Here is a 27,957-nt window from a genome sequence, read left to right on the forward strand (position 1 = left end):
GCGCGGCGCTCTGCTTCCGCTTCCCGGTGCGGCGCGCAGTCGGTTCTCAGCCCGCTCGGCATCATGGCGGCCACGGCCACGATGGCGACCTCAGGCTCGGCGCGGAAGCGGCTGCTGAAAGAGGAAGACATGACCAAAGTGGAATTCGAGACCAGCGAGGAGGTGGACGTGACTCCCACGTTCGACACTATGGGCCTGCGGGAGGACCTGCTGCGCGGCATCTATGCCTACGGTCGGTGGGCGCGGGGCGCGGGCTGCGAGCGCCCGCGAGGAGAGCATGGGCCCGGCCGAGGGCTGGGTCCCGAGACTGGGAGTGTGGCGGTCCTGAAATCGGGGATCCGGGTTGGGGCCGAGCCCGGAGTGGGTCACGGGTGACCCCTTCCCTCACCACGCGTATCCACCCCCATCTGTGCCGGCGGGTTCGGGTGTTGTCCTCCCGGCAGCGCGCCCTGCTGGGACCCACGAGGGCTGCAGGGTCCTCTGGGCACTTGGGAGTCATTCATTCAGTGGATAACTGTCTTGTATCGGCCTGGTGCACGGCTCTAGGTACTAGGGGCTTAGTAGGGAACCAGACAGGTTCGTGCCCTTAGTTAAGTTAGCTTAAGCCTTAGTTTAAGTTACATTTGGGAGGAGGGCTGTGTAATCGATGGTAATGGCTACGGAGAAAATTAAGCGGGATAATTGGTTCAAGCTGCGCGGAGGAGAGAGTTAAACTAGTAGAGCAAATAGACAAGGGGGCTGCCAGTAGGGCCTGGCATTTGAACTGAGACTCGGCTAAGGAGCCCGTTATGAGAAGGTTATGTTAGAATTGGGCAGAGGGGGCATCTGGTGCCAGGGTCCTGCAGCCCGGAGCCGGGGGCATTCCAGGAACAGAATCTCCTGTCCTGGGATCCCAGGAGCGGGTGTGGGGAGGGAGGAGGGGGCCAGATCTTGAAGAGTGAAGTCTGGGGTGATAAAGAGAGTGCATTTTATTTGAGTGCAGTGGGGAAGGCCATTGGAGGGTCTCATGCAAGGAAGCGACAGGACCATATTTAGTTAGAGGTGAATTGGGGTGTCTGATATGGGTGGAGGTGAGGCGGGAGAGCAAGCAGGGAGATGCTAGGAGGCTTTTTGTTCCAGTCCAGGGGAGAGATGATGGTTTTCTGGTGGAGATGGATGTAAGCAGCAGAGGAAAATCCTAGGTGTGTGGCTGATGGGACCGGTGATGCTGCCCTCTGCTCAGGCAGGGAGTAATGGTGGGAGCGCTTCTTGAATGAGGGGAGCTTGAGGCACCTGTGAGCCATCAGTTGTCCTAGCTGGGAGCCTCGGAAGAGGCGGGCTTGGGGCCACTCTCCGGCATGAGCAGCATCCGTGCTTAATGCCTGGGACTGGGGCATCTTTTTATCCAACAGTCCTTGATGTCAGGACAGTTTAGTGCGGAGAAGGTGCTGAGGGAACGGGAGGTGAACTATAGCAACTAAGCCTTGTAGTGAGGCCCAGAGCCCACCTGCCTCTTGGCATCCAGGGCCTCCCTTCCCTGAAACACCTGCTGCGTCATCATGAGGGGGTTAAATCACATTAGATTGGCTTTTGTGTTAAGTGGGAAGTTTACTACATTTTAAAAGACTATGAGAATTATTTCATGTCCATTTTTTGTACATGAAGTTTTGTTTACTCAGACAGTAGAGGGGTTGCAGTTCATGCAGCCGCATCCAGGGCAGGAGGGCATCCCGGGCGGGAGGTGTAGGTGACATTCGTCTTTAGATGATGTCATCTACCCAAAGATTTACTGCTGATAGGGAGTAGTGACTGACTGTGATGGGTTCTTTAATTTAACAAGTGATGCCAAAAACCCCCCAACAATGCAGGTTATTGTAATGAAGTCAAACAATGCAGTAGTAATGGAAGTAAGATGTGAGCTTCCCTCCCCCGTCCTCCAGCAGTAACCACCTGTTAACTTTTTTTTTTTTTAAAACCTAACTAGGGTCTCTGTTTGCAACAATGTTCCTCAGAGATTTTGTCTGTATAAATAAGATCATATGTTACTATAAAGAAAATCCACTGGAGTTCCCTTGCTCAGTGGTTAAGGAACTCGACTAGTATCCATGAAATTGTGGGTTCAGTCCCTGGCCTGGCTCAGTGGATTAAGGATCCGGTGTTTCGGGAGCTGTGGTGGAGGATGCAGACGTGGCTCAGATCCCAAGTTGCTGTGGTTGTGGCTCAGGCCAGCAGCCACAGCTCCCATTCGACCCTTAGCCTGGGAACCTCCATATGCTGCAGGTGTGGCCCTAAAAAAAAAATCCACAAAAGTCCACAAATCCTGCTTTGTTCAACAGCTGTTTTTTGAGAGCTCAGTATGTTGGACATTGCATCAGGAGGGTTTTTTTTTAAACATACCATCCTTGGAGTTCCTTCTGTGGTGCAACGGGATCAGTGGCATATCTGCAGCACCAGGATGTAGATTCAGTCCCTGCCTGGCACAGTGGGTGAGAGTAACTGGTGTTGTCGCAGCGGTGGTGCAGGCTGTGGCTCAGATTTGATCACATACCCACGAACTCCATATGCCGAGGGGCAGCTGAAAGAGAAAGGAAGAAAGAGAGCCCATCCTTGCCCTCGAGGAGCCCCAGCGTATGGTTGTAAGCATGCTGTCCTAGTGGTTAGAACTAATTATTTTCTGCTCTAATTTACAGGTTTTGAAAAGCCTTCGGCAATCCAGCAGCGAGCCATTAAGCAGATCATTAAGGGGAGAGATGTCATTGCACAGTGAGTCTGCGGGAGCCCGGGCCCGAGCCGGGACTGCTTAGCACAGCAGCGCCTTTGCGCTTCTCCTTCCGTCGGTCGCCGTGACCAGCCCTTGCCTTGCATTCAGCCATAGGCACTTTTTATTTCTGTGTCCTCCACTCTGGAAAGCTCTTTTTTAAAAAAGCCAAATTTCCTTACCTATCATTTGGCAAATGGGATTATGTATAATACTCTTAATAGCCTTATTCCCAATTTGCCTCGTTTTTTTTTTTTGTTTTTTTTGGGCTGCGTAAGTCTGAAATCAGAGGATTATATGAAAGGAAATCTCTTTTTTGGCCGCCTGTAATAGCCACTGAAGTTACAGATTCTGCAGCTTCATCACTTCCTGTTTATTATCCCCATCACCTGTGATTTGAAAGTTGGGACATGTGCCTGAGTCCCACCCCCTTGAGGTGAAGATGTTGGCCGGGGGTGCGGTGGGGGAGTGGGGTCTACTTGTAAGATGCTCCCCACGTGCTTCCCCGGGGCACTTCTGGACAGAGGTCACATGAATGGGAGCGGTGGCATGTGGCCCATCATTCTAAATCCCATTTATCTGTGTTTTCTCTCCTAGATCTCAGTCTGGTACAGGCAAAACAGCTACCTTCAGTATTTCTGTCCTGCAGTGTTTGGATATTCAGGTAATCTGCCTCTCTTAAACTTCTCTTTAATCTTGGGGAAATACTTCCTTTATCCGCTGTGATTTAAGAAGTACAATTCTTAAATATCTCTAGTTGTATTGGCTCAAAAATTTTTTTAAGAGAATCTTAATTATTAATACCTGAGCTAATATCTTGTCATAAAGTCTTTTTTTTTTTTTTTTTTGCTGTTTCTCGGGCCGCTCCCGTGGCATATGGAGGTTCCTAGGCTAGCGGTCTAATCGGAGCTGTAGCTGCCAGCCTACGCCAGAGCCACAGCAACGCAGGATCTGAGCCAAGTCTGCGACCTACACCACAGCTCACGGCAACGCCGGAGATCGTTAACCCACTGAGCGAGGGCAGGGATTGAACTCGAAACCTCATGGTTCCTAGTCGGATTCGTTAACCACTGCACCACGACGGGAATTCCAAGTCCTTTTTATTTAAAGCGGGAAGTTTAAAATTTTTTTATTGAAATATAGTTGATTTGTAATGTATTAGTTTCAGGTGTACAGCAAAGTGATTCAGTTAAACATACATATATATTCTCTTTAAGCTTCCTGTCTATTACAGCTTATTATAAGATACGAAGTATAGTTCTTTGTATCGTATAGTAGGTTCTTGTTGGTTGTCTATTTTGTATGTACTAGTGTGTATGTGTTAATCCGAGACTTCTAATTTATCCACAGCGCGCCCCCCCCCGCCCCGACATTCGCCTTTGGTAACTTGGAGGATTTTTTGTTATTTTTGGTTTTTTTCTGCCTGCGGCATGTGGAAGTTCTAGGCCAGGGCTTGAACCCAAAGTCATAGCAGTGACAACACTGGATCCTTAACCCATTGATCCACCTGGAAATTGAGACTCCACACGTGGGAGTTCCTGGGCTAGTGATCTCATCAGAGCTGCATCTTTGACCTCCACTTCAACTTTCAGCAATGCTTGACCCTCAACCCACTGCGCAAGACCAGGGATCGAGCCCACATCCTCATGGATACTAGTTGGATTTTTTGTTTTCTGGGTTTTTTTTTTTTTTTTGTCTTTTTTTAAGGCCGCACCCTCGGCATATGGAGGTTCCCAGGCTAGGAGCCGAATTGGAGATGTAGCCCTCGGCCTACACCTGAGCCACATTGATGCGAGACCTGAGCCCGCATCGCCGATCCTTAACCCAGCGTCGTGGGTGCTAGTCAGATTTGTTTTCCCTAAGCCACAGCAGGAACTCATAGTCAGGTTCTTAGTCCGCTGAGCCACAATGGGAACTCCTGAGGTTTTTTTAATTAGTGAAAATTCTTGTCTGCAAACAGGCCTTTCCTGTATCCCCCATTATTGCTGGATGTGCGGTTTAAGTAACATTCAGGTTCATTATCTGAAATCAGATGTTATTAGTGTGAGGTAATATTCAGGATAGATCTGAGCCTGAATTAGTGCAGTCTGCCTTGAAAATACTGAGATTCTCTATTTTCTGACAAATTATTTTACCAGGTTCGTGAAACCCAAGCTTTGATCTTGGCTCCAACGAGAGAGTTAGCTGTACAGATCCAGAAGGTGAGACACTTAAAAATGACAGTATCATATCTGTAGCATGTTGACCCTTGAACAACATGGGTTTGAACTGTGTGGATCCTCTTATTTGCAGGCTTTTAAAAATGAATATTACTACTGCACTGTGTGATCTGAAGTTGCTAGATCCAAGGGTAGGCAGGCCAACTATGAAGTCGTATGTGGGTTTCTGACTGAGGTGGGGTTCGGGGTGTCTGGAGCCTGTAGGTAGGCCGGCATCTCTGACCTCCCTCCCTAACCCCCATGCTCTCCAAGCCAACTGGTTGATTCAGTCTAATCCAGATTTTCTGTTCTATCAGTTTTTTTCCCCTAATTCCTAACTTTTTGCCGTAAATCACATATCATGTTCATTGGTTTGTACAGAGTCTTTTTTTTTTTTTTGCTATTTCTTGGGCCGCTCCCAGGGCATATGGAGGTTCCCAGGCTAGGGGTCGAATCGGAGCCGTAGCCACTGGCCTACGCCAGAGCCACAGCAACGCAGGATCCGAGCCGCGTCTGCAACCTACACCACAGCTCACGGCAACGCCGGATCGTTAACCCACTGAGCAAGGGCAAGGATCGAACCCGCAACCTCATGGTTCCTAGTCGGATTCGTTAACCACTGTGCCACAATGGGAACTCCGTACAGAGTCATTTTTAGTGTAGCTTGTGTAATTTTAATCGATCTTTGCAATCTTAGAACTGTAATTTTTCCGACAAATAAATCCATCTTAAAAATAATTTTAACTGTTTTGCATGTGTAGTATAAACACTTTGGAAGAACATCTGTTAAGCTGTTAATGTTATCTCTGGGTGGATAGGATTATTTTACATATTTTCTTATTTTTCTGTAATTAAAACTTACTGCTTTTGTAATAAGAAACCAGTAAGTTGACTTCATTCCGGCACAGAAGAGAGTAGTAGGAGAAGACTTGAAGGGATTTCATGATGGGAATAATGACATAAATAACACCCAGTGATCATTTAAATTAGAATGTAAAATGACCTTCATTTTGGGGGAGCTCATATTTCGGACTCTATGGGGTCTTGGGACAGACCCTGGACATGAATGTGTGTTTTAATTCAGGGCCTCCTCGCTCTGGGTGACTACATGAACGTCCAGTGCCATGCCTGTATTGGGGGCACCAACGTTGGGGAGGACATCAGGAAACTGGACTATGGACAGCACGTTGTCGCCGGCACACCTGGGCGTGTCTTTGGTAATCACTTTTGTCTGTAAGAAGTGCTTCAACAGGAGTTCCCGTTGTGGCTCGGCAGTAACAAACCTGACTTAGTATCCCTGAGGATGCGGGTTCTCGAGTTTCTGTGGCTCTGATGTGACCACTAGTCTGGGAACCTCCATATGCTTGCTGCAGGCGTGGCCCTAAAAACCAAAAAAATGAAGGACCATTTTCAATTTGATAGGCTGCCTGGTGGCCTTACGCATTTGAGTAACTTGTAAGAGCTGGAGGGGGGTCCCTGAGATGCGGTGGACACTGGTTGTAAGGGCTGGCTCTTTCCTCAGAGCCCGAGGTCTCATTATTTCAAACTCTGATTTTATAGACATGATTCGTCGCAGAAGTTTGAGGACACGTGCCATCAAGATGTTGGTTTTGGATGAGGCTGATGAAATGTTAAATAAAGGTAGGAAGAGCAAAAGCATTAATTTTCTACTGACAGAAGATTCCCCCGTTTTTACAATAAAATTGAGATGTGGTGCTAGTGAACTGTTCTGAGTATAGGAAGCATGTTCTTTGTGGAAGATAGTCATGCCTTGGGCGCACTTAGGAACAGAAAACTTGTATTTTGATCTCTTTATGGGGGTGGTTTGTAAGACTGAGGACAGCCAGAACAAGAGCATGTCAGCCAGACTGCTGGGGTGCTGTTCTCCGTGTGCCTGCTGGGTGACCACAGCCGGCTGAGGAGCAGACTGGGGTGTGGCCAAGGGGCAGAACAAGGCTGAATGAATCGTGTTGCCTGGCAGTAAGGTATCGTGTGGTATGGATGTTCCTTTTCTTTGCTTTTTAGGGCCACACCCATGACATAGGGAAACTCACCTAGGGGTGGAATCAGAGCTGCTGCTGCCGGCCTACACCACAGCTGACAGCAATGCCAGGTCCTTTAACCCACTGATGGAGGCCAGGGATTGAACCAGCCTCTCCATGGATACTAGTTGGGCTCGCTAAACACTGAGCCACAATAAGAACTTCCATAGATGGTCCATAATTTATTTCACTGGTTGTTTATTGATTGTCCACGCTTTTATCAGTTATTTTTCAAACTAATTTTCTAAATTCGGATGTATTTTTTTAGGCTTTTTTTCCCCCCTCTGGCCTCACCAGTGGCACATGGAAGTTCCCAGGCCAGCGATTGAATCTGATTGCAGCTGCATTAATGCCGGATCTTTGACCCACTGTGCCACAGCAGGAACTCCTTTTTAATTTGCTTTTATCAAACCTATGAAGACAAATGTGTCAGGACTCCTAAATGATAGCAGCTGTGCTCTTAGTACAGCGACTGGGAATGTGTGATAACAGCTGTCACCGTAGTTCAGTAACCCTGTCCCATGTCTGAAGCAGCTGTGGGCAGTGCCGCACAGTCTCTTTATGCCTCCTCTCCTTGTACACCCCCTCCTCGGCCTCACTTCCATACCAGGGGGTTCCCTTGGAGCTGCCCTCCATCCTGCCTCTTTGTGGGGCCCCATACCCAGAGGCCCTGCCCTTCAGCTGAGTTAAAGGTACAGTTATTGCAGGGTGAGGTCTCCAGATCTGGGCCCCCTGATCTCTGCAGCCTACCCTGTTCTCTTGGGCTCTCCTAGCCCTGTCCTGCCCAGACCTGCAGAGGTGGTGGTGTGGGACCTGTGGGCGAGGTCCTGTTTGCCAGGAGGTTTTATTCATTCTGTACCATGGGAAATAATGTAGACTAGTTGCATTGTTTAATTGGGAGGTGTTTTTTTTAACTTTTTTTTGGTGCTTCCTACTTTCTGTCTGTCTGTCTGTCTTTCTTTCTTTCTGTCTTTTTGCCGTTTCTTTGGGCCACTCCCACCGCATATGGAGGTTCCCAGGCTAGGGGTCTAATAGGAGCTGCAGCCACTGGCCTACGCCAGAGCCACAACAACGTGGGATCCGAGCCGCCTCTGCAACCTACACCACAGCTCACGGCAACGCCGGATCGTTAACCCACTGTGCAAGGGCAGGGACCAAACCCGCAACCTCATGGTTCCTAGTCGGATTCGTTAACCACTGCGCCACGACGGGAACTCCATATTGGGAGGTTTTTTTTTTTTAAATCGAAGTATAGTTGATTTACAATGTATTAATTCCTGCTGAACAGCAAAGTGATTCATCTGTGTGTGTATATCTTTTCTGTTATGGCTTATAAGATACTGAATATTCTTCTGCTATATAATAGGGTCTTGTTTATCCATTCTGTATACAACAGCTTACATGTGCTAACCCCAGCCTCCATCTCTATCCCTCCTCCAACCCCCTCCTCCTTGACAACCACAGGTCTTCTCTGTGTCCTTGAGTCTTCTTGTTTCCTGGATGGATTCATTTGTGTTATATTTTAGATTCTACATATAAGTGATATCATGGTATTTATTTGTCTTTCTGACTTCACTTAATTTGATAATCTTATAGCATCGGTGCTGCTGTGAATGGCATTACTTCATTCTTCTTTATGGTTGAGTGGTATTTCGTTGTATTTATGTACCACATCTTCTTAATCCATTCATCCATTCAATGATGGACATTCAGGTTGCTTCCATGTCTTGGCTGTTGTGAGTAGTGCTACTGTGAACATAGGGGTGCATGTATCTTTTTGAATTGTGGTTCCCTCTGTATATATGCCCAGGATTAGGATTGCTTGATCATATGGTAATTCTTAGTTTTCTGAGGAATTGCCATGCTGTTTTCCATAGTGGTTGCACCAACTTACATTCCCAGCAACAATGTAGGCAGGTTCCCTTTTCTCCACACCTTCTCCAGCATTTGGCATTTGCAGACTTTTTGATGATGGCTGTTCCGACCAGTTTGAGGTGGTACCTCATTGTACTTTTGATTTGCTTTTCTCTAATAATTGGTGATGTTAAGCATCTTTTTTTTTTTTTTTTGTCTTTTTGCCTTTTCTGGGGCCGCTCCCGAGGCATATGGAGGTGCCCAGGCCAGGGTCGAATCGGAGCTGTAGCCACCAGCCTACGCCAGAGCCACAGCAATGCGGTATCCAAGCCGCATCTGCAACCTACACCACAGCTCACGGCACCACTGGATCATTAACCCACTGAGCAAGGCCAGGGATTGAACCCGCATGGTTCCTAGTCGTATTCGTGAACCACTGCTCCACAACGGGAACTCCTAAGCATCTTTTTCTAAATGATTTTAATTTTTTCCATTACAGTTGGTTTGCAGTGTTCTGTCAGTTTTCTGCTGTACAGCAAAGTACTGTACAGTCTCACATACATACATTCTTTTTCCTCACATTATCATGCTCCATCATAAGTGACTAGATATAGTTCCTAGTGCTATTCAGCAGGATCTCATTGCTTATTCATTCCAAAGGCAATAGTTTGCATATATTAACCCCAAATTCCCACTCCCTCCCAGTCCCTTCCCCTCAGCAACATAAGTCTGTTCTCCAAGTCCATGAGTTTCTTTTCTGTGGAAAGGTTCATTTGTGCTGTATGTTAGATTCCAGATGTAAGTGATGACATATGGTATTTGTCTTTCTCTGACTTACTTAGTATGAGAGTCTCTAGTTCCATCTATGTTGCTCTAAATGGCATTATTTTGTTCTTTTTTATGGCTGAGGAGTATTCCATTGTGTATATGTACCACATCTTAATCCATTAATCTGTTGATGGACATTTAGGTTGTTTCCATATCTTGGCTATTGTGAATAGTGCTGCAGTGAACGTGCATGTGTCTTTTTCAAGGAAACATTGCCCGGATATATGCAGTAATCAGTAATGTTGAGCATTTTGTCATGTGTGTGTTGGCCATCTGTATATCTTCTTTGGAGAAATATCTATTCAGGTCTTTTGCCCATTTTTCAATTGGGTTGTTGGTTTTTTTGCTGTTGAGTTGTATGAGTTGTTTATATATTTTAGAGATTAAGCCCTTGTCAGTTGCATTGTTTGAAACTATATTCTCCCATTCTGTAGGTTGTCTTTTTATTTTTTTTTTTATGGTTTCCTTTGCTGTGCAAAAACTTGTCCGTTTGATTAGGTCCCATTGCTTTCTTTTTGCTTTGATTTCTGTTGCCTTGGGAGACTGACCTAAGAAAATATTTGTACGATTGATGTCAGAGAATGTTTTGCATATGTTCTCTTCTAGGAGTTTAATGGTGGTTTGTATTACGTTTAAGTCTTTAAGCCATTTTGAGTTTATTTTTGTGCATGGTGTGAGGGTGTGTTCCAGTTTCACTGATTTGCATGCAGCTGTCCAGTTTTCTCAGCACTAATTACTGAAAAGACTGTCTTTTTCACGTTTTATATTCTTGCCTCCTTTGTTGAAGATTAATTGACTGTAAGTGCCTGGGTTTGTTTCTGAGTTCTCTGTTCTGTTCCATTGGTCTATTTGTCTGTTTTGGTACCAGTACCACACTGTCTTGATTACTCTGGCTCTATAATATTGCCTGAAGTCAGGGAGAGTTATGCCTACTGCTTGGTTTTGTGGTTCCATATAAATTTTTGGATTGTTTTAGTACTGTGAAAAGTGTTATGGGTGATTTAATAGGGATAGTTCTCAGCATATAAGTCTTTCACCTCCTTGATCAGGTTTATTCCCAGGTATTTAATTTTTTGGGGTGCAATTTTAAAAGGTACTGTGTTTTTGTATCCCTTTCCTTATAATTTCATTGTTAGTGTACAGAAATGCAACTGATTTCTGAATGTTAATCTTGTATCCTGCTACTTTGCTGAATACGTTGATCAGTTCAAGTAGTTTTGTGTGGAGTCCTTAGGTACATATGTTATCTTGTCATCTGCATACAGTGACAATTTTACCTCTCCTCTTCCAGTTTGGGTCCATTTTATTTCTTTGGTTTGTCTCATTGCTGTGGCTAGGACTTCCAGTACTGTGTTGAATAACAGTGGTGAGAGTGGGCATCCTTGTCTTTTCCAGATTTTAATGGGAAGGCTTCCAGCTTTTCTCCATTGAGTATTATGTTTGCTGTGGGTTTATCATAAGTGGCTTTTATTATGTTAAAGTATGTTCTCTCTATACCCATTTTGGTAAGAGTTTTTATCATGAATGGATGTTGGACTTTGTCAGATGCTTTTTGTGCATATCATTGAGATGATCATGTGGTTTTTTGACTTTTCTTTTGTTAATGTGGTGTATGACATTGATTGATTTGGGTATGTTGAACCATCCTTATGAACCTGGGATGAATCCCACTTGGTCATGGTGTATGATCTTTTTTATATGTTGTTGGATTTGGTTGGGTAAGATTTTGTTGAGAATTTTTGCATCTATATTCATCAAAGATATTGGCCTATAGTTTTCTTTCTTGGTCATATCTTTGTCTGGTTTTGGAATTAGGGTGATGGTGGCATCACAGAATGTCTTTGGGAGTGGTCCTTCTTCTTCAACCTTTTGAAAAAGTTTAAGGAGGACGGGTATAAGTTCCTCTTTGTATGTTTGGTAGAATTCGCCTGTGAAGCCATCTAGTCCTGGACTTTTATTTGTAGGGAGCGTCTTCATGACATATTCAATTTCTTCTCTAGCGATCAGTCTGTTCAGTTGATCTGTTTCTTCCTGGTTCAGTTTTGGTGGGCTGTGAGTCTCTAGAAAGTTGTCCATTTCTTCTAGGTTGTCAAATTTGTTGGCATATAGTTGTTCATAGTATTCTCATATGGTTTTTTTGTATCTCTGCAATATCTGTTGTGATTTCTCCTCTTTCATTTCTTATTTTATTTGGGTTTTTTTTTCTTCTCCTCTTCTTGATGAGTCTGGCTAGAGGTCTTTCAGTTTTGTTTCCCTTTTCAAAGAACTAGCTCTTGGTTTTATTGATTTTTTTTTTCCTATTGTTTTTGAATCTCTATTTTATTGAGTTCCTTTCTGATCTTTATGATTTCCTTCCTTCTGCTGACTTTAGGTTTTGTTTGTTCTTCTTTTTCTAATTCATTTAGTTGGTGGGTTAAGTTGTTGATTTGAGATTTTTCTTCTTTTTTGATGAAGGCCTGTATTGCTATGAATTTCCCTCTAAGCACTGTTTTTGCAGCATCCCATAGATTTTCAATGGTATTTTTTGATTTCCTTTTTGATTTCCTCATTGACTTACATGTTTTTTAGTAGCATGTTGTTTAGTCTCCATGTAGTCAGTTTTTTCTCATTTCTTTTCCTGTGGTTGATTTCTAGTTTCATGCCATTGTGGTCAGAGAAGATACTTGAAATAATTTCTGTACTCTTAAATTTGTTGGAGTTAGTTTTGTGCCCTAGTATGTGGTCAATTCTTGAGAATGTTCCATGTGCACTTGAGAAGAGTGTATATTCTGATTTTTTTGGATGTAATGTCCTGAAAATGTCCATTAAGTCTAACTTTTTTTTTTCTTTGCCTTTTTGTCTTTTCTAGGGCTGCACCCATGGCATATGGAGGTTCCCAGGCTAGGGGTCTAATTGGACCTGTTTCTGCCGGCCTACGCCACAGCCACAGCAATGCAGGATCTGAGCCACATCTGCAACCCACACCAATGCTGGATCCTTAACCCACTGAGCGAGGCCAGGGATCGAACCCACAATCTAATGGTTCCTAATCGGACTTGTTAACCACTGAGCCACAATGGGAATGCCAAGTCTAACTTTTCTATTGTGTCATTTAGGGTCTCTTGTTGCCATATTGTTTTTCTGTCTAGAGGATCTGTCCATTGATGTGAGTGGGGTGTTAAAGTCTTCTTCTATTACTGTATTCCCATCAGTTTCTCCTTTTGTGTTTGTTAGTGTTTGTTGTATGTCTCTGGGTGCTCCTGTGTTAGGGACATAGATATTGACAATTGTAATATCCTTTTCTTGAATGGATCCTTTTACCATTAAATAGCGTCTTTTGTCTTAATGGCCTTCATTTTAAAGTCTATTTTGTCTGATAGGAATATTGCAACTCCTGCTTTCCTGTCTTGTCCATTGGCATGAGATATCTTTCCCATCCCCTCACTTGCAATCTATATGTGTCTTTTGCATTAGGGTGAGCCTCTTTTAGAGAGCATATTGTAGGCTTTTGCTTTTTTATCTAATCTGCATGAGGTTAAGGATCTTTTCATGTGCCTTTTGGCCATCTGTCTGTCGTTGGAGAAATGTCTAATTAGGTTTTCTGCCCATTTTTCAGTTGGGTTGTTTGTTTTTTATTACTGAGTTATATGAGCTGTTTGCATATTTTGGAAATTACGCCCTTGTTGGATGCCTCCTTTGCAAATATTTTCTCCCACTCTGTAGGTGGTTGTTTCATTTTGTTTATGGTTTCCTTTCCTGTCCAAAAGCTCATAGGTTTTAAGTCCCATTTGTTTGTTTTTGCTTTTGTTTCTGTTGCCCTGAGAGACTGACCTAAGAAAACATTGCTGTGACTTATGTCTGAGAATGTTTTGCCTGTGATCTCTGGGAATCATGTCTTCTGTTTCTCAGTCTCTCTTTATTTTTATGGCTGCACCCACAGCGTGTGGAAGTTCCCAGGTCAGGAATTGAATCTGAGCTGCAGCTGTGACCTGCAGCAGGGCTGGGGACCAAACCCAAGGCTCCACAGCAACCCAAGCCAGTGAAGTAGGAGTCTTAATCCACTGCACCACAGCAGGAAAACTCAAAAAGTAAACCATTTTGAGTTTACATTTGTGTTTGGTGCCAGAGTGTGTTCTCACTTCATTTATTTACACCTGACTGTCCAACTTCCCTAACACCACTTGTGGAAGAGACTGTCTTTTTCCTATTGTATATTTTTGCCTCTTTTGTCAAAGGTTAATTGACCAAATGTGTGTGGTTTTTTTGTTTTTTTGTTTTTTTTCTGGACTCTCTCTCTTCATTCCATTGATCCATATGTCTGTTTTTGTGCCAGTACCACATTGTTTTGATTGCTATAATTTTGTAGTATTGTCTGAAGTCTGGGAGAGTTATGCCTTCTGCTTTCTTCCTCTGAGTTTTATGTTTCCATATAAATTCAGGATTATTCCAGTTCTCTGAGAAATGTCATGAGTAATTTGATAAGGGATCACATTAAATCTGTAGCTATCTTTGGGTAGTATGGCCATTTTAACCATATTAATTCTTCCAGTCTAAGAGCATGGAATGTTTTTCCATTTCTTTGAATCATCTTCAGTTTCTTTTATTCATGTTTTGTAGTTCTCAGCATATAAGTCTTTCACCTGCTTGGTTAGGTTTCTTCCTAAGTATTTTATTTCAGGGGGTGTGATTTTAAAGTTTTTTTAAACCTCTCAATGGGAAGGTGTTCAGATTTTCATAGTTGAGTATTATGTTGGCTGTGGTCTGTCATAAATAGCTTTTATTAGGTTGAGCTATGTTCTCTCTGTGTCCACTTTGGTAAGAGTTCTTATCATTAATGGATATTGAATTTTGTCAAATGCTTTTTCCTGTATCTGTTGAGATGATCTTGTGGTTTCTGTGTGTTCTCTTGTTGATGTGGTGAATCACATTGATTGAGTTGCATGTTAAACCATCCTTGTGACCCTGGGATGAATCCCACTTGGTTATGGTGTATGATCTTTTTTAAAAAAATTTTGGCTGCACCCATGGCACGTGGAAGTTCCCGGGCCAGGGATTCAACTGGCGCCACAGCAGCAACACAGGCTGCCGCATTGACAATCAATGCCAGATCCTTAGCCCACTGTGCCACAAAGGAACATCTTTGATCTTTTTTAATATGTTGTTGATTTGGTTTGCTATTTTGTTGAGAACTTTCGCATATTGGCCTGTAATTTTCCTTTTTGGTGGTGTCTTTGGTTTTGGTAATCAGGGTGATTGTGGCTTCATAGAATGATTTTGGGAGTGTTCCCTCCTTACAGTCATTCGGAAGAGTTTGAGAAGGATTGGTAAAAGTTTTTTGTATGTTTTAGAATTTGCCTGTGAAGCCATCTGATCCTGGACTTTGGTTGTAGGGAGTTTTTCAGTTACAGATTCTGTTTCACTTCTAGTGACTGGTCTGTTCAATTTATCCATTTCTTCTTCAGTTTTGGGGGGCTCTATGTTTCTGGAAACTTGTCCATTTCTTCTAGGTGGTCTTATTTGTTGGCATGTAATTGTTCATAGTATTCCCTTATGGTTTTTTCTATTTTTGCAGTATCAGTTGTATGTCTCCTTTTTCATTCCTTATTTTACTTGGTGTCTCTCTTCTTGGTTAGCCTGGCCAGAGATTTGTCTTTTTTTTTTTTTTTTTTAAACCCTTTCAAAGAACCAGGTCTGGGTTTTATTGATTTTCATCTAATGATTTTTAAATCTCTTATTTATTTCCTGTCTGATCTTTATTATTTCCTTCCTTCTGCTGACTTTAAGTTTAGTTAGTTCTTTTTCTAATTCTTTTAGGTGATAGTTTAGGTTGTGTGTTTGAGATTTTTCGGGCCTGTACCAATGCAAACTTGCCTTTAAGGATTCCTTTTGTGGCCTGTCATAGATTTTTATGGTTGTGTTTTCATTGTCATTTGTCTCAAGATATTTAAAAAATTTCCCCCTTCATTTCATTATTGTCCCATTGGTTTTAGAAGTATGTTGTTTGGTCTTCATGTAATCTGTTTTTTTTTCTCATTTCTGTTTTTGTGGTTAATTTCTAGTTTCATGCCACTGTGTTCAGAAAAGATGCTTGAGATAATTTCTACACTTAAATTTGTTGAGGCTTGTTTTGTGCCCTAGTATGTGGTCAGTTCTAGAGAATATTACATGTGCACTTAAAAAGAATGTGTATTCTGTCTTTTTGGGTGTAGTATCCTGAAAATATCCATTAAGTCTAACTGTCCTTTGATACCATTTAGGATCTCTGTTGTTTATTGATTTTCTGTCTAGAAGACGTGTCCATTGATGTGAGTGGAGTGTTAAAGTCTCCTATTATTGTGTTCTTGGAATTTCTCCCTTTAAGTCTGTTCATATTTGTTTTATGTATTTGGGTGCTCCTGTATTAGGTGCATATATTTAAAGTGTAAAATTATCCTTTTGTATTTCATTTATCACATTAAAATTTTTTTCTCCTTAAGGGCCACACCTGTGGCAAATGTAAGTTCCCAGGTTAGGGGTCAAATTGGAGCTACAGCTGCTGGCCTTTACCATAGCCACAGCAATGCAGGATCCTTGCTGCACTTGTGACCTATGCTGCAGTTTGCAGCAATGCCAGATCCTTAACCCACTGAGTGAGGCCAGGGATTGAGCCTGCATCCTTGTGGATACTAGTCAGGTTCTTAGTCTGCTAAGCCACAGTGGGAACTCACTCCCCTTTTATTATAATATGATGTCTTTTTTTTTTTTTGTCTTTTTGGGGCTGCATCTGCAGCATATAGAAGTTCCCAGGCTAGGGGTCGAATCAGAGCTGTAGCTGCCAGCCTACACCACAGCCACAATAATGCCAGATCCGAGCCTCGCCTGAGACCTACACTGCAGCTCATGGCAACTCAGGATCTGTAACCCACTGAGCAAGGCCAGGGATTGAACCAGTGTCCTCATGGATAGTAGCTGGATTTGTTACTGCTGAGCCACAATGGGAACTCCCCTTTTTATCTCTCTTAATGGCCTTTGTCATTAAGTCTGTTTTGGCTGATAGATGTATTGCAACCACCACTTGCTTGTTTCTGTTTGCATGAAACATGTTTTTCTAGTCTGTGCATCCTTTGTCCTAAAGTGGGCCTCTTACAGGCAGCGTAGTACAGGCTTTTATTTATTATCCAGTCTGCCAATCTGTGTCTTTTGATTGGAGCATTTAGTCTATTGACATTTAAGGTAATTATTGATATGTATTTATTGCCATTTTAAACTTTTATTTTTCCTGAGTGAAATTTGTGGTTTTTATTCTTACTTGGAATTGTCAAACCACTGAGGCAGTCTGAGTTAGGCCAGACTGGGAATTTTACAAGTAGTTAGATTCCTACTTGGTGACATGGTAATAGGAGTGGCCATTGTATTCCTTTTTTTGTTGTCGAAGTTCCCTTGTGGTGCAGATGGGTTAAGGATTTGGTATTGTCACTGTAGTGGCTTGGGTCTCTGCAGTGGTGCAGGTTCATTCCTTGGCCTGGGAATTTTCACATGCCACAGGCATGGCCAAAACAAACAGAAACAAGTCTTTTTTTCCAGTTGATTCTGTGCTGCTTCTTTGTTCTTTTCTTTCACTTTTCCTTTATGTTTTGATGATTTCCTTTTATTTTATGCTTTTTTTTTTTTTTTTGATTTAGTGAGTTTGTTTTTGATTTGTGGTTACCCTGTTTTTCAAGTGTGTTGAATAACCCCTTCCTTATCTACTTGTCTTAGACTGGTAGCCGTACAGGCTCAAACACATTCTAGATTTTCTCTTTACTGTACATTTTTACTTTTTTTTCCTTTTTTTTTGTCTTTTTGCCTTTTTCTAGGCAAAAAGACAAACCTCCGCAGCATATGGAGGCTCCCAGGCTCGGGGTCTAATCAGAGCTGTAGCCGCCGGCCTACACCAGAGCCACAGCAACACAGGATCCGAGCTGCGTCTACACCACAGCTTTCGGCAACGCCAGATCCTTAACCCACAGAGCAAGGCCAGGGATCGAACCTGCAACCTCATGGTTCCTAGTCAGATTTGTTAACCATTGTGCCTCAACGGGAACTCTGCTTCTTTTCTATTTAAAGAAAACCTTTCAATATTGCTTTTAGTATCATTTTAGCAGTGCTATATTCTTTTAGCTTTTGCTTGTCTGAGAAACTCTATCTCTCTTTCTATTTTGAATGATAATCTTGCTGGGTGGAGTGCCCTGGGTTGCAGGTTTTTCCCTTCCAGGACTTGGGTATCTTGTCACCCTTTCTGGCTTGCAGCGTTTCTGTAGAGAAATCAGCTGATAGCCTTAATGGGCATTCCCTCGTAATTAACTTTTTGTTTTTCTATTGCCACCTTTAGAATCCTCTCTTTAATTTTTGCCATTTTATTGCTTCTTGGTATAGGTCTGTTCAGGTTCATCTTCCTTGGATCTTTTTTTGTTTCCTTTACCTGGAGATCTGTTTCTTTCTTTAGTTGTAGGAAGTTTTCAGCCATAATTTCTTTAAATATATATATATATATTTTAAATACATTTTTAATCTGCTTTTCTGAATCGCTTTCTGGAATCCCTTTTTTTTTTTTTTTTGGTCTTTTTGTCTTTTCTAGGGCCGCACCCGTGGCATATGGAAGTTCCCAGGCTCTAGGGGTCTAATCAGAGCTGTAGCCGCCAGCCTGCACCAGAGCCACAGCAGCATGGGATCCGAGCCACACATGCGACCTACACCACAGCTCACGGCAATGGTGGATCCTTAACCCACTAAGTGAGGCTAGGGATTGAACCCTCGTCCTCATGGTTCCTAGTTGGATTCGTTAACTACTGTGCCACGACGGGAGCTCCCTGGAATCCCTGTTATATGCAGATTGGCACACCATATTATCCCATGGCCTCTTACGTTTCTTTCATTTTTTTTTGTTGTTTGGCTCTCTGTCTGCTGTTCTGATTGAGTGATTTCTAGTATTCTGTCATCGAGATCATTCATTTGTTCTTCTGCACTATTCATTGCGTCTATCTCAGCTTTTGTCTTGGCAAATGAGTTTTCTCATTTTCCTTGGCTCTTCCTTATAGCTTATGGTTCCTTTTTACATACAGTACTCTGCATTTCTTTTGATAGCCTTTCTTAATTCCTTCAGTATTTTCATTGCCTCCTTTGCTGAATTGGTATCTTTAGACTGAAGAGGTCTGTTTCATTTTTTGTTCTTTTGGGGAATTCTCTTGGTCTTTTAACTGGGAGTGGTTCCTCTGCTTCTTCATTTTACTTATATTTCTCTTACTCTGAGTTTAGGAGAAGCTGTTGGCTACTGTGTTCTTGGAGGGCTGTTTATATGTGTAGCTTGTGTGGGTTTAATATTTTTGGTGTGAGGGCTCAGTTTAGTATGAATGCCTGCCACCTGTTTTGCCAGCATGTGTCGGCTATCATCCCTTTCATAGGGCTTGTGCAGACATGGCTGGTGCCCGCTCCCAGGGCTCTCCACAGTGGTGGCACCTTCTGTGTACCCCTGTAACCCACGATAGCAATGGCAATGACTCCCACCCGAGAGTGTGTGAAGGGCAAGAGGCGGCAATGGCAGGTCACGCCCCTCCCATTGGGCACCCCCCCAAACACTGTCACCTGGCCTCTAAGGCAGGCCTGGGGTTCCTTGGACTACACCCTCAGATGTGGTTGCACCTGACTCCCGCCCCTTCGGGCAGTTTCCTCAGCCAGGTGAAGCTCTCGAGCCAGCACTTCAGCACCCATTCCCCACCTGCACTGGTGGACACGCAGTCAGCCTGGGCCTGCAGGGCGGGAGCCCTGACCTTCTGTGCAGCTCACTCTCTGTGCCGGCTGCTTAACTCCTCCCCAGGCTTCGTAGCTCCCCTCCGTCCTGGCGGAGAACTTTCTGGGTGCGGGACCTTTCCTCCTCAACAGCGTCCTCCCAGGGCCGCAGGTCCCGTCTCAGTTCCCTTCACTCCTCCCCGATTATGGGGAGGTTTTCTTGCCCTTTCAGAAGTCTGAGGTCTTCGTCTAGTGTTGAGTAGATACTGTGTGAGAATTGTTCCATGTGTATTTTTTTTTTTTTTGTTATTGTTGTTGTTGCCATTTCTTGGGCCGCTCCCTCGGCATATGGAGGTTCCCAGGCTAGGGGTCGAATCGGAGCTGCAGCCACCGGCCTACACCAGAGCCACAGCAACGCAGGATCCGAGCCGCGTCTGCAGCCTACACCACAGCTCACAGCAACGCCGGATCGTTAACCCACTGAGCAAGGGCAGGGACCAAACCCGCAACCTCATGGTTCCTAGTCGGATTCGTTAACCACTGCGCCACGACGGGAACTCCCCACGTGTATTTTTTGACATATCTGAGGGAGGAGGTGAGCTTCATCTTGATCGTGCCCCCCCCCCCAGAGGTTTTTAAAGTGAAATTGACATGTAACATTTTCAGGCAGACCGCATAATGGTTTGATGTCTATGGGAGTATTTTTTGGTGAAAATCCAGATGTCTTAAAATGTGGCAGGTCAGGCCAGAGTTGATGCAGACCCTTTCAGGGCAGCAGCAGCAGCTGGAACAGTCGTCATCACCTGCAGGGGTCCACGTTTGTTGGCCTCTCAGGGCTCGGGTTTCTGTTGCTTTTAACTGTTGGCATCCAGGACTCTCGGGGGGGGGGCCGTGATCCCACCCGGGAGATGAGAGGGGATGTGAGAATTTGGTCCAGCTCTGCCGGAAGGTTCCTCGTGACGTCTGCACCTCACGACCACATCAAATGCGTTAGATTACGTGTGAAGAGCTGGCGTTGGATTTGTGCAGCCTGAAACTTCCCCGTGTGTCTCTCTCTCTGTCCCAGGGTTCAAAGAGCAGATCTACGACGTGTACAGGTACTTGCCCCCGGCCACGCAGGTGGTGCTCATCAGCGCCACGCTGCCCCACGAGATCTTAGAGATGACCAACAAGTTCATGACCGACCCCATCCGCATCTTGGTGAAACGGTGAGGACGCCCTGCTTCGCAGAGGGGGCTGAGAGGCAGCATAGTTGTATTGGGGGTTTCAGACGTGAAAACTATTGATCCTCTTCTCTTTTGAAAAGCCAGGTTTGAGGATATTTCTATAACTAGAGCAATGGACATAAAATTTTAGATAGTTTGGGGAAAAAGCCAGCTTTTATACATTCTCTTTTGATTCAGTAATTCCAGGTTTTAAAATTTGCTGATAATGTTTACATATCAACAAGAGTATTTATCATTGGTTATGAAATATACATATTATTGAACAGCTGGACATTTTATTTGGAACCACGTACAAGGTTTGGTGGTTATTAAAGGTTCAGACTGATACAGGCTGTTAAAGGGGCAGCAGAGGTGCTGGCTCCTGGGAGGATGTGGCTGGCGGGAGGGCAGGGCTTTAACGACCAGGCTCCTGGGCTGCCAGGGTCGGGCCGGTGCTTGGACAGTGCCTGGCCTGCATGTGCTCTCAGGTCCTTTTGGAAGGATGAGTTGACAGGCTTGTCTTTGTCCTGCAGTGATGAACTGACTCTGGAAGGCATCAAGCAGTTCTTTGTGGCCGTGGAGAGAGAGGAGTGGAAGTTTGACACCCTGTGTGACCTCTACGACACGCTCACCATCACTCAGGCCGTCATCTTCTGTAACACCAAGAGGAAGGTACGCGCCCCTTTAATGTCCCTGTGGCAGAAACTGAAGATGGCTTCTCACAGAACCTAGGTCAGACTCTGTCAAGGGCCAGCAGTACCTGCGTTAGGCTTTCAGCGCATGGTCTCTGGCAGCCACGGTGTCTGCCCTTTAGCTCTAAGTCTTCGTGGACAGTGGGTAGACACGTGAGCGTGTCCAGAATGTTGGTCCGGCCCCACAGCTGAAGGCTCAGGGCCATTGGTTCAGGTGGGATGTGGGCCTGGTTCTGTGCTCCCAAGTGATGCTGATGTGCAGGCAGAGCTGAGAACCCCTGGCAGGTCTCTTTGAACCACATTCCAAAGAAAGTGTGAATTTACATTTCAAATGAGAACAGCGATATATTGTCCTTTTTTTTTTTGAAGGGCCACATCTGCAGCATGTAGGAGTCCCCAGCCTAGGGGTCTAATTGGAACTGCAGCTATGGGCTACACCACAGCCACAGCAGTGAGGGATCCCAGCAACATCTGTGACCTATGCCACAGCTTGTGGCAGTGCGAGGCCAGGGATCAAACCCACATCGTCATGGATACTGGTCAGGTTCTTAACCAGCTGAGCCACCGGTGGAACTCCCAAGCCAGGGACTATCTGAGCCACAGTCGTGACCCAAGCCACAGCTGTGGCAGTGCAGGATCCCTAACCCCCTGTGCCAGGCCGGGGATTGAACCTGTATCCCAGTGTTCCCATGACGCTGCCGATCCTGTTAGGCCACGGCGGAAGCTCCACCTGCCTCCCCCCGCCCTTGTTTTTTTTCTAGAGAATTTTTTGCCCTGATATGTGCTGGGCAAAATTCCAGTGGAGATTAGCCTGCGTTTTCAGATCACTTTCTGAGTATTCGCATTGGTTCTGCAGGAATTGACAGGAAATCCTGAGTACAGTGTCTGGTTTGTGAGCTCATGGCAGCATCTGCTGGTTCCATCTGTAGGTTGACTGGCTGACGGAGAAGATGAGGGAAGCCAACTTCACCGTGTCCTCCATGCACGGGGACATGCCCCAGAAGGAGCGCGAGTCCATCATGAAGGAGTTCCGGTCGGGTGCCAGGTGGGTCAGCTGTGCCCTCTGCCCTGGTCCCGGTGCAGTGCAGCCGGCCAGCATTCACGGGTGGTTCCGAGTTCTCCCCCGCAGCTGAGCTCCGGGAGGTCAGCTTAGGGGGGGCTGGGGGTGTGATGGATTAGGTTGAGGCGAGTACTGGCCTTTGCTCTGTAGGTTGGCTGCCTTACTGAGAAACTTACTTTGCTGTTTCCACATATAAATAGGGGTTTTCTGTTAATCTTTTTGTATTGGTTGTAGCTTAGTTCCTCTGTAGTCAGAGAACTCGCCGTGTGTGATTTTAGCCCTCCGTGGGAATTCAGACTTGCTTTCTGTCCCCGCACGGGGGTCCTCTCACAGACCTCTGTGCTTGGACCAGACGGGTGCTGTGCGGTGCTGGCGCAGTGCGCTTGCCTGTCTTCTGGCTTTCAGCTGCCCGCTCTGTTTGTCAGACCTGCATCCTCCCCCTGCCTTACCTCTGTTTCATCAGGGTTGAGGCTGCTGTCTTCCTCTTGGGGGTTCTGTCCATCCTTGCTTTCTGTGCCGAGACTCTGTGTCCGAGTTTAGCATGACTGGATCTCCCTCCAGAGGACTTAGCTGTCACCGCCAAGTGTCTGCCCTCCGCTGCTAGTGCTGTTCCCAGTCCTGCTGTGGGACGGACCCCGAGTGCTCGGTGTCTTCTTAGCAGCCACCACCCCCGCCTCACATCCGGTTTGCAGGCTTAAGCTTTAGGCGGATTAAGTAGTATATAGTTGGGTTTTGTTTTTCCTTTTCATGTAACGATGATTGCTGCCTTTTAACCGGAACCTTTAGTGTAGTTTCATTTAACGTAAATACTGACGTGTTTGGGTTTAAATGGACTGCCTTGTAAGTGCATTTTACTTGTCATTTCTTCCTGTGATTCTTCTTTCTTTAGTTTGGATTTTATTTTTGTTATTATCCCTCTCCCCACTTCTCATTTTGGAAAATGTTTATTTTAGTTAGTGGTTGCCCTGGAGAGTCGTCAGCCGCTGTCTCCCCTGACTGCACAGAGAACTTGAAACCCCGACTTCAGGGACCCCCCTTCTCCACTTCTTTCGCTTCATGTAATGAGCTTTTCCATTTAGGGACGCGAGGCCCACACTCATTATTCTTCTCGCTCCTGGGAGCTTCCATCAGGCTGCACTTCCTTCTGCCTGAAGAACGTCTTTCTGTATTTCGTTTGGGCTTGCTCATAGCAGAGTAGCAGTTCCCTGGAGGCCCAGCAGGTCAGGATCTGGCGTTGCCACTGATGTGGCTTGGGTTCGATCCCAGGCCTGGAAGCTTTTGCCAGCCTCAAGTGCGGCTGATAAAAAAGTCTTTTAGTTTCTAAACTGCAAATGTCTATTTCATCTTGACCCCTTCCGATGTGTTGAGGGAGGCAGTCCAGGTGGAATTGGTCCCAGGAGCCTGTGGACACTCACGTCCTTTCTAGGAAGTGGCCCAGTGCAGTTGGCCCTCTCTACTCGGTGTAAAAATCGATGTCTCTTCTGCAGGCTGCTCCTTAGGTCTGTTTTGTTCCAGCTTTTTTTACCCGATGGATCCAGGGGTGACCCCGTCTTACTCCTGTTTGGTGTAAGGTGACTCTTGCTTCTAGGCCTCACCCCTCGCTGCTGCTTTGGCCCCATTCTTTCCTCTGCCTCTGGGGCTCCCGTTATTGGTGATGATCTGGCAGCAGCAACCCCTCTCCTGTTTTTTAGAGCTTTTTTCTTCTCTTCTGCTGCCCCTTCATACTTGGAATGCTTCTAGACCAGCGAAGTCCAATAGGAACATGGTTCAAGTAAACATGTTATTCAACCCGGTACATCTCTTCACCGTATAATCAGCATTGAAAACACGAATGAGGCTGTTTTAAAATTTCGTGCTAAGTGTTCAAAATCCGATGTGAATTTTACATGTTCAGACCAGCCACTCTGGTGCTGGGTGGGCCTCTGGTGTGTGAGGTTGGAGTGGTGTGAGTGGCATTTCTAAATTGAGGATGCAGTGAACCCTGCAGCAGGACCAGGGAGCCTGCTGTGCTTGAGTTTCGCTACACAAAGTGTCCACCCCAGGTACTGGTTTGGGACTGGCTCTAAGCAAACGGAGGTACCAGTGGTTGTGTGTCAGCGCACAGGACCTCAGCCTGCTGACCAGGGCTTTCTGGTGCGTCCCTGGCACTTGAGCCGGGGGGCAGGCCAGCGTGAGGGTCCCTGGCAGGCTCGTAGCTTTCTGGGCCTCGCTGCCAAGGCGGCCGTCCCGACGCCCTTTCCCTCGCAGCCGCGTGCTCATCTCCACGGACGTCTGGGCCCGGGGGCTGGACGTGCCCCAGGTGTCCCTCATCATCAACTACGACCTGCCCAACAACAGGGAGCTGTACATACACAGGTACGCCGCAGGCACTCCTCCTCCCGCCCGCCTCACGCGCTTCCTGCCGTCGGGTTTGCCCTGTGCACAAAGCGACTCTGCTCTGTCCCTGAAGGATCGGGCGGTCGGGCCGGTACGGCCGAAAGGGCGTGGCCATAAATTTCGTGAAGAACGACGACATCCGCATCCTCAGAGATATCGAGCAGTACTACTCCACTCAGATTGACGAGATGCCCATGAATGGTGAGAAAGCACGCCCGCGCTTGTGCTTGTTGCAGGAGGAGCTTCCCAGCTCCGCGTTAGGGGCCCTCCAAGTTGGTTTTGGGGTCTTTTGTGAGGAGTTCCCAGTGGGTTAAGAATCTGATGCGGTATCCATGAGGATGTGGGTTCGATCCCTGGCCTCGCCCTTTGGATTTTAAGGATCTAGTATTGCTGTGGCTGTGGTGTAGGCTGGCAGCTGCAGCTCTGATTCTCGCCCAGCCTGAGGACTGCCATATGCTGCAGGCGCTGCCATGGAAAGAAGAAAAAAAAAAAAAAAGTCTTATGAGCCTTTAGTTTGTATTATTCCTTATTGTGTAATCTTTCTTTGCTTTCAGTTGCTGATCTGATCTGAAGAATTTACCCACTGGAGACTTCCACCTATTTTGTATCAATTTGGAAATATTTAGGGGCAGTTTCTATTTAATGAGGTTTGTGTGACTTCGTCTCAAAAGCCTCCCCAGGATTAGCTTTGGGGAATCTGCCACCTTTTCTTACCCACATGTAAATAATTGTTGCCGTAAGTCTTTTTCATTAAACATTTAAAACTTTTCCCATAAACTCTAACTTGTATCTTTTAAGGTGACATCCCTGCTTTTTTGGTAACCTGCTCTATGATCTTAGGCGCTCACTTCACTCGATTTTCAGTCTTGAAGGTGGTAAAATTGAAGTTCTGAGCTCTCCGCACTTCCCCAGATCGTGCCTGAGCCCGTATCTTACCAACAGCAGGGGCGTGTTGAGAGCATGAGTACTTCTCTCCGGGCTTGCCTGGATCTGTCTCGGGGTGCAGAGGGCAAGAAAGGGGGCCCTGGGCGGGTGACTAGGAGCCAGCCAGCTGCTCTGGACTGATGAGCCCACTGGTCATGGCTGAGGAGGGGTCAGCAAGGAAGCAAGCTGGAAGGTAAGACACTTGAGGAGCTCAGCCTCAGATGCTGTCCCGTCGGGTAAGAGAGAAACGTGTATCCTTGGTGGTGATTCAGAAGGGGCATGTGATTACTGAAGGTTTCATAACCACTCACCCTGAAGGTTGGCAAGGGTGTGGGGCACCTGATGGTGGCGTCAGTAGGAGCAGTTAGAGTAGTTCTGCTGTGGGTAGTAGTCTGGAGTGCAGGTTGCATGAGGCCTTCACCAGGGTGTCCTCCAGCACCGGGAAGGGGGGCTGGGGGGGGGCAGCCTTGGAACAGCTGCACTGACACTTGTGGGCGGGGGTTCTTGGGAGAGTGGCCAGGGCCACTAGTATCACAGGCCAGGTGGGTTCAGCTGTGACCCTTGGCAGAGGAGTGTTGAGAGAAGACACGGTGCTTGTGTGTCTTGTTAGTTGTGTTCACAGCATTATTCACAACGGCCGGAAAAAGTGGAAATCACCCAATGCCCATCAGCCGAGGACATGGTGAGTGCCCAGAATGACTATTACTTAGCGGTATAAAGGAATGAAGCACTGAGATGTTACAGGATATGCATGGACCTTGAAAATGGGCTTGGGGGCAGAAGCCAGTCCCAGAAGGCCATAGTGTCCTGTGGAGTGAATCCGGAGACAAAGCACATGAGTGGTGTCCTGGGGGCTGAGGTGGAAATGGGGAGTGAGTGCTAATAAGTATAGGGCAATGAACTAGACAGGCGAGCGGCTGCACAGTTCTGCGAATGTACCACAACGCACTGAGCTGTACATGTTAGAGTTCCATTGTGCTGCAGAGCCTGAGTTGTGCATTTTATGGAAGTAGATCGTGTGGTATGTGAACTCTAGTCCAATTAGAAATCATGTGGGAAATCCAACACTTCCTCCTCAAATTATACTTAACAAAAAGCATGAGCAAGGTGGGGGGGATGCTTTCCCATACGTGGCTGAGGACTTAGGAAGAACTTTACGCCTAGGTGGAATAATGGCCCCCCCAAAATACCATTTTTCACAGAACTACAACAAACAATCCAGAAATTTATAGGGAACCATAAAAGACCCAGAATTGCCACAGCAATCCTGTGCAGCAGAAACCAAGCAGGAGGGAGTTCCCCTTGTGGTGTCACGGAAACTAGTATCTGTGAGGGTGAGGATTTGATCCCTGGCCTCACTTAGTAGGTCGGGGATCTGGTATTGCCATGAACTGTGGTTTAGGTCGCAGATGTGACTTGGGTCCCACATTATTGCGGCTGTGGCCTAGGCCCACAGTTGTAGCTCTGATCTGACCCCTAGCCTGGGAACTTCCATGTGCCACAAATGTGGCCTAAAAAAGAAAACAAAACAAAACTTAACTCTCCCAGACTTCAGACAATACTACAAAGCTACAGTAATCAAGAGTGTGGTACTAGTACAAAAGCAGACATACAGACCATGGAACAGAGAAACAAACCCAGATAGCTATGGTCAACGAATCTTGACAAAGGAGGCAAGAATATCAAATGGGGCAAAGACAGTCTCTTCAGCAAGTGATGCTGGGAAAACGACAGTTGCGTGCACATCAGTGAAACTCGGACACATCCTCACACTGTGCACAAAAATAAACTCAAAATGGCTTGGAGACTTAAACAAGACACCATAAAGCTCCTAGAAGAGAACGTAGGCAAAACCTTCTCTGACAGCAACCTTACAGATGTTTCCTTAGGTCAGTCTCCCAAGGCAACAGAAATCAAAGCAAAAATAAACCAATGGGACCTAATCAAACTGACAAGATTTTGCACAGTGAAAGGAAACCATTAAAAAAAAACCACCACCAAAAAGAGAATCCTCTGGAATTGGAGAAAATAGTTTCAAATGATGCAACTGACAAGGGCTTCATCTCCAAAATATTCAAACAGTGCGACAGCCAAAAAAAAAAAAAAAAAACTCATTTGAAAAATGGGCAGAAGACCTGAATAGACATTTCTCTAAAGGAGACATACGGATGGCCAACAGGCATATGAAAAACTGCTCAACATCACTAATTATTAGAGAAATGCAGGTCAAAACTACAATGAGACACCACTTCAAACCAGTCATTAATGGCCATTATTAGTAAGTCTGCACATTAACAAATGCTGGGAAGGTGTGGAGG

The 27,957-nt window shown here is 45.6% G+C and overlaps 1 protein-coding gene across 1 annotated transcript; it reads left to right on the plus strand.

Moving 5' to 3' along the window:
* On the plus strand, positions 1-25,492 carry EIF4A3 (eukaryotic translation initiation factor 4A3). The gene is made up of 12 exons (XM_047757548.1): positions 1-232; positions 2,670-2,742; positions 3,335-3,401; positions 4,876-4,938; positions 6,020-6,152; positions 6,496-6,576; positions 20,449-20,590; positions 21,121-21,259; positions 22,209-22,324; positions 24,587-24,694; positions 24,789-24,916; positions 25,270-25,492. Exons 1-12 carry the CDS (start codon positions 64-66, stop codon positions 25,284-25,286), a joined length of 1,236 nt encoding a protein of 411 aa, XP_047613504.1. The 5' UTR covers positions 1-63; the 3' UTR covers positions 25,287-25,492.
* Positions 25,493-27,957: the final 2,465 nt, after the last annotated feature.

This window comes from Phacochoerus africanus, chromosome 14 (assembly GCF_016906955.1).
Source record: "Phacochoerus africanus isolate WHEZ1 chromosome 14, ROS_Pafr_v1, whole genome shotgun sequence".
In the NCBI taxonomy this organism is placed as follows: domain Eukaryota; kingdom Metazoa; phylum Chordata; class Mammalia; order Artiodactyla; family Suidae; genus Phacochoerus; species Phacochoerus africanus.

Coding starts and splice junctions, on each gene's coding strand:
- EIF4A3 (XM_047757548.1), top strand. CDS start 64: ATGGCGGCCACGGCCACGATGGCGACCTCAGGCTCGGCGCGGAAGCGG. Junction 6,153..6,495: donor CACACCTGGGCGTGTCTTTG/GTAATCACTTTT, acceptor CTGATTTTATAG/ACATGATTCGTCGCAGAAGT. Junction 24,695..24,788: donor AGGGAGCTGTACATACACAG/GTACGCCGCAGG, acceptor CTGTCCCTGAAG/GATCGGGCGGTCGGGCCGGT.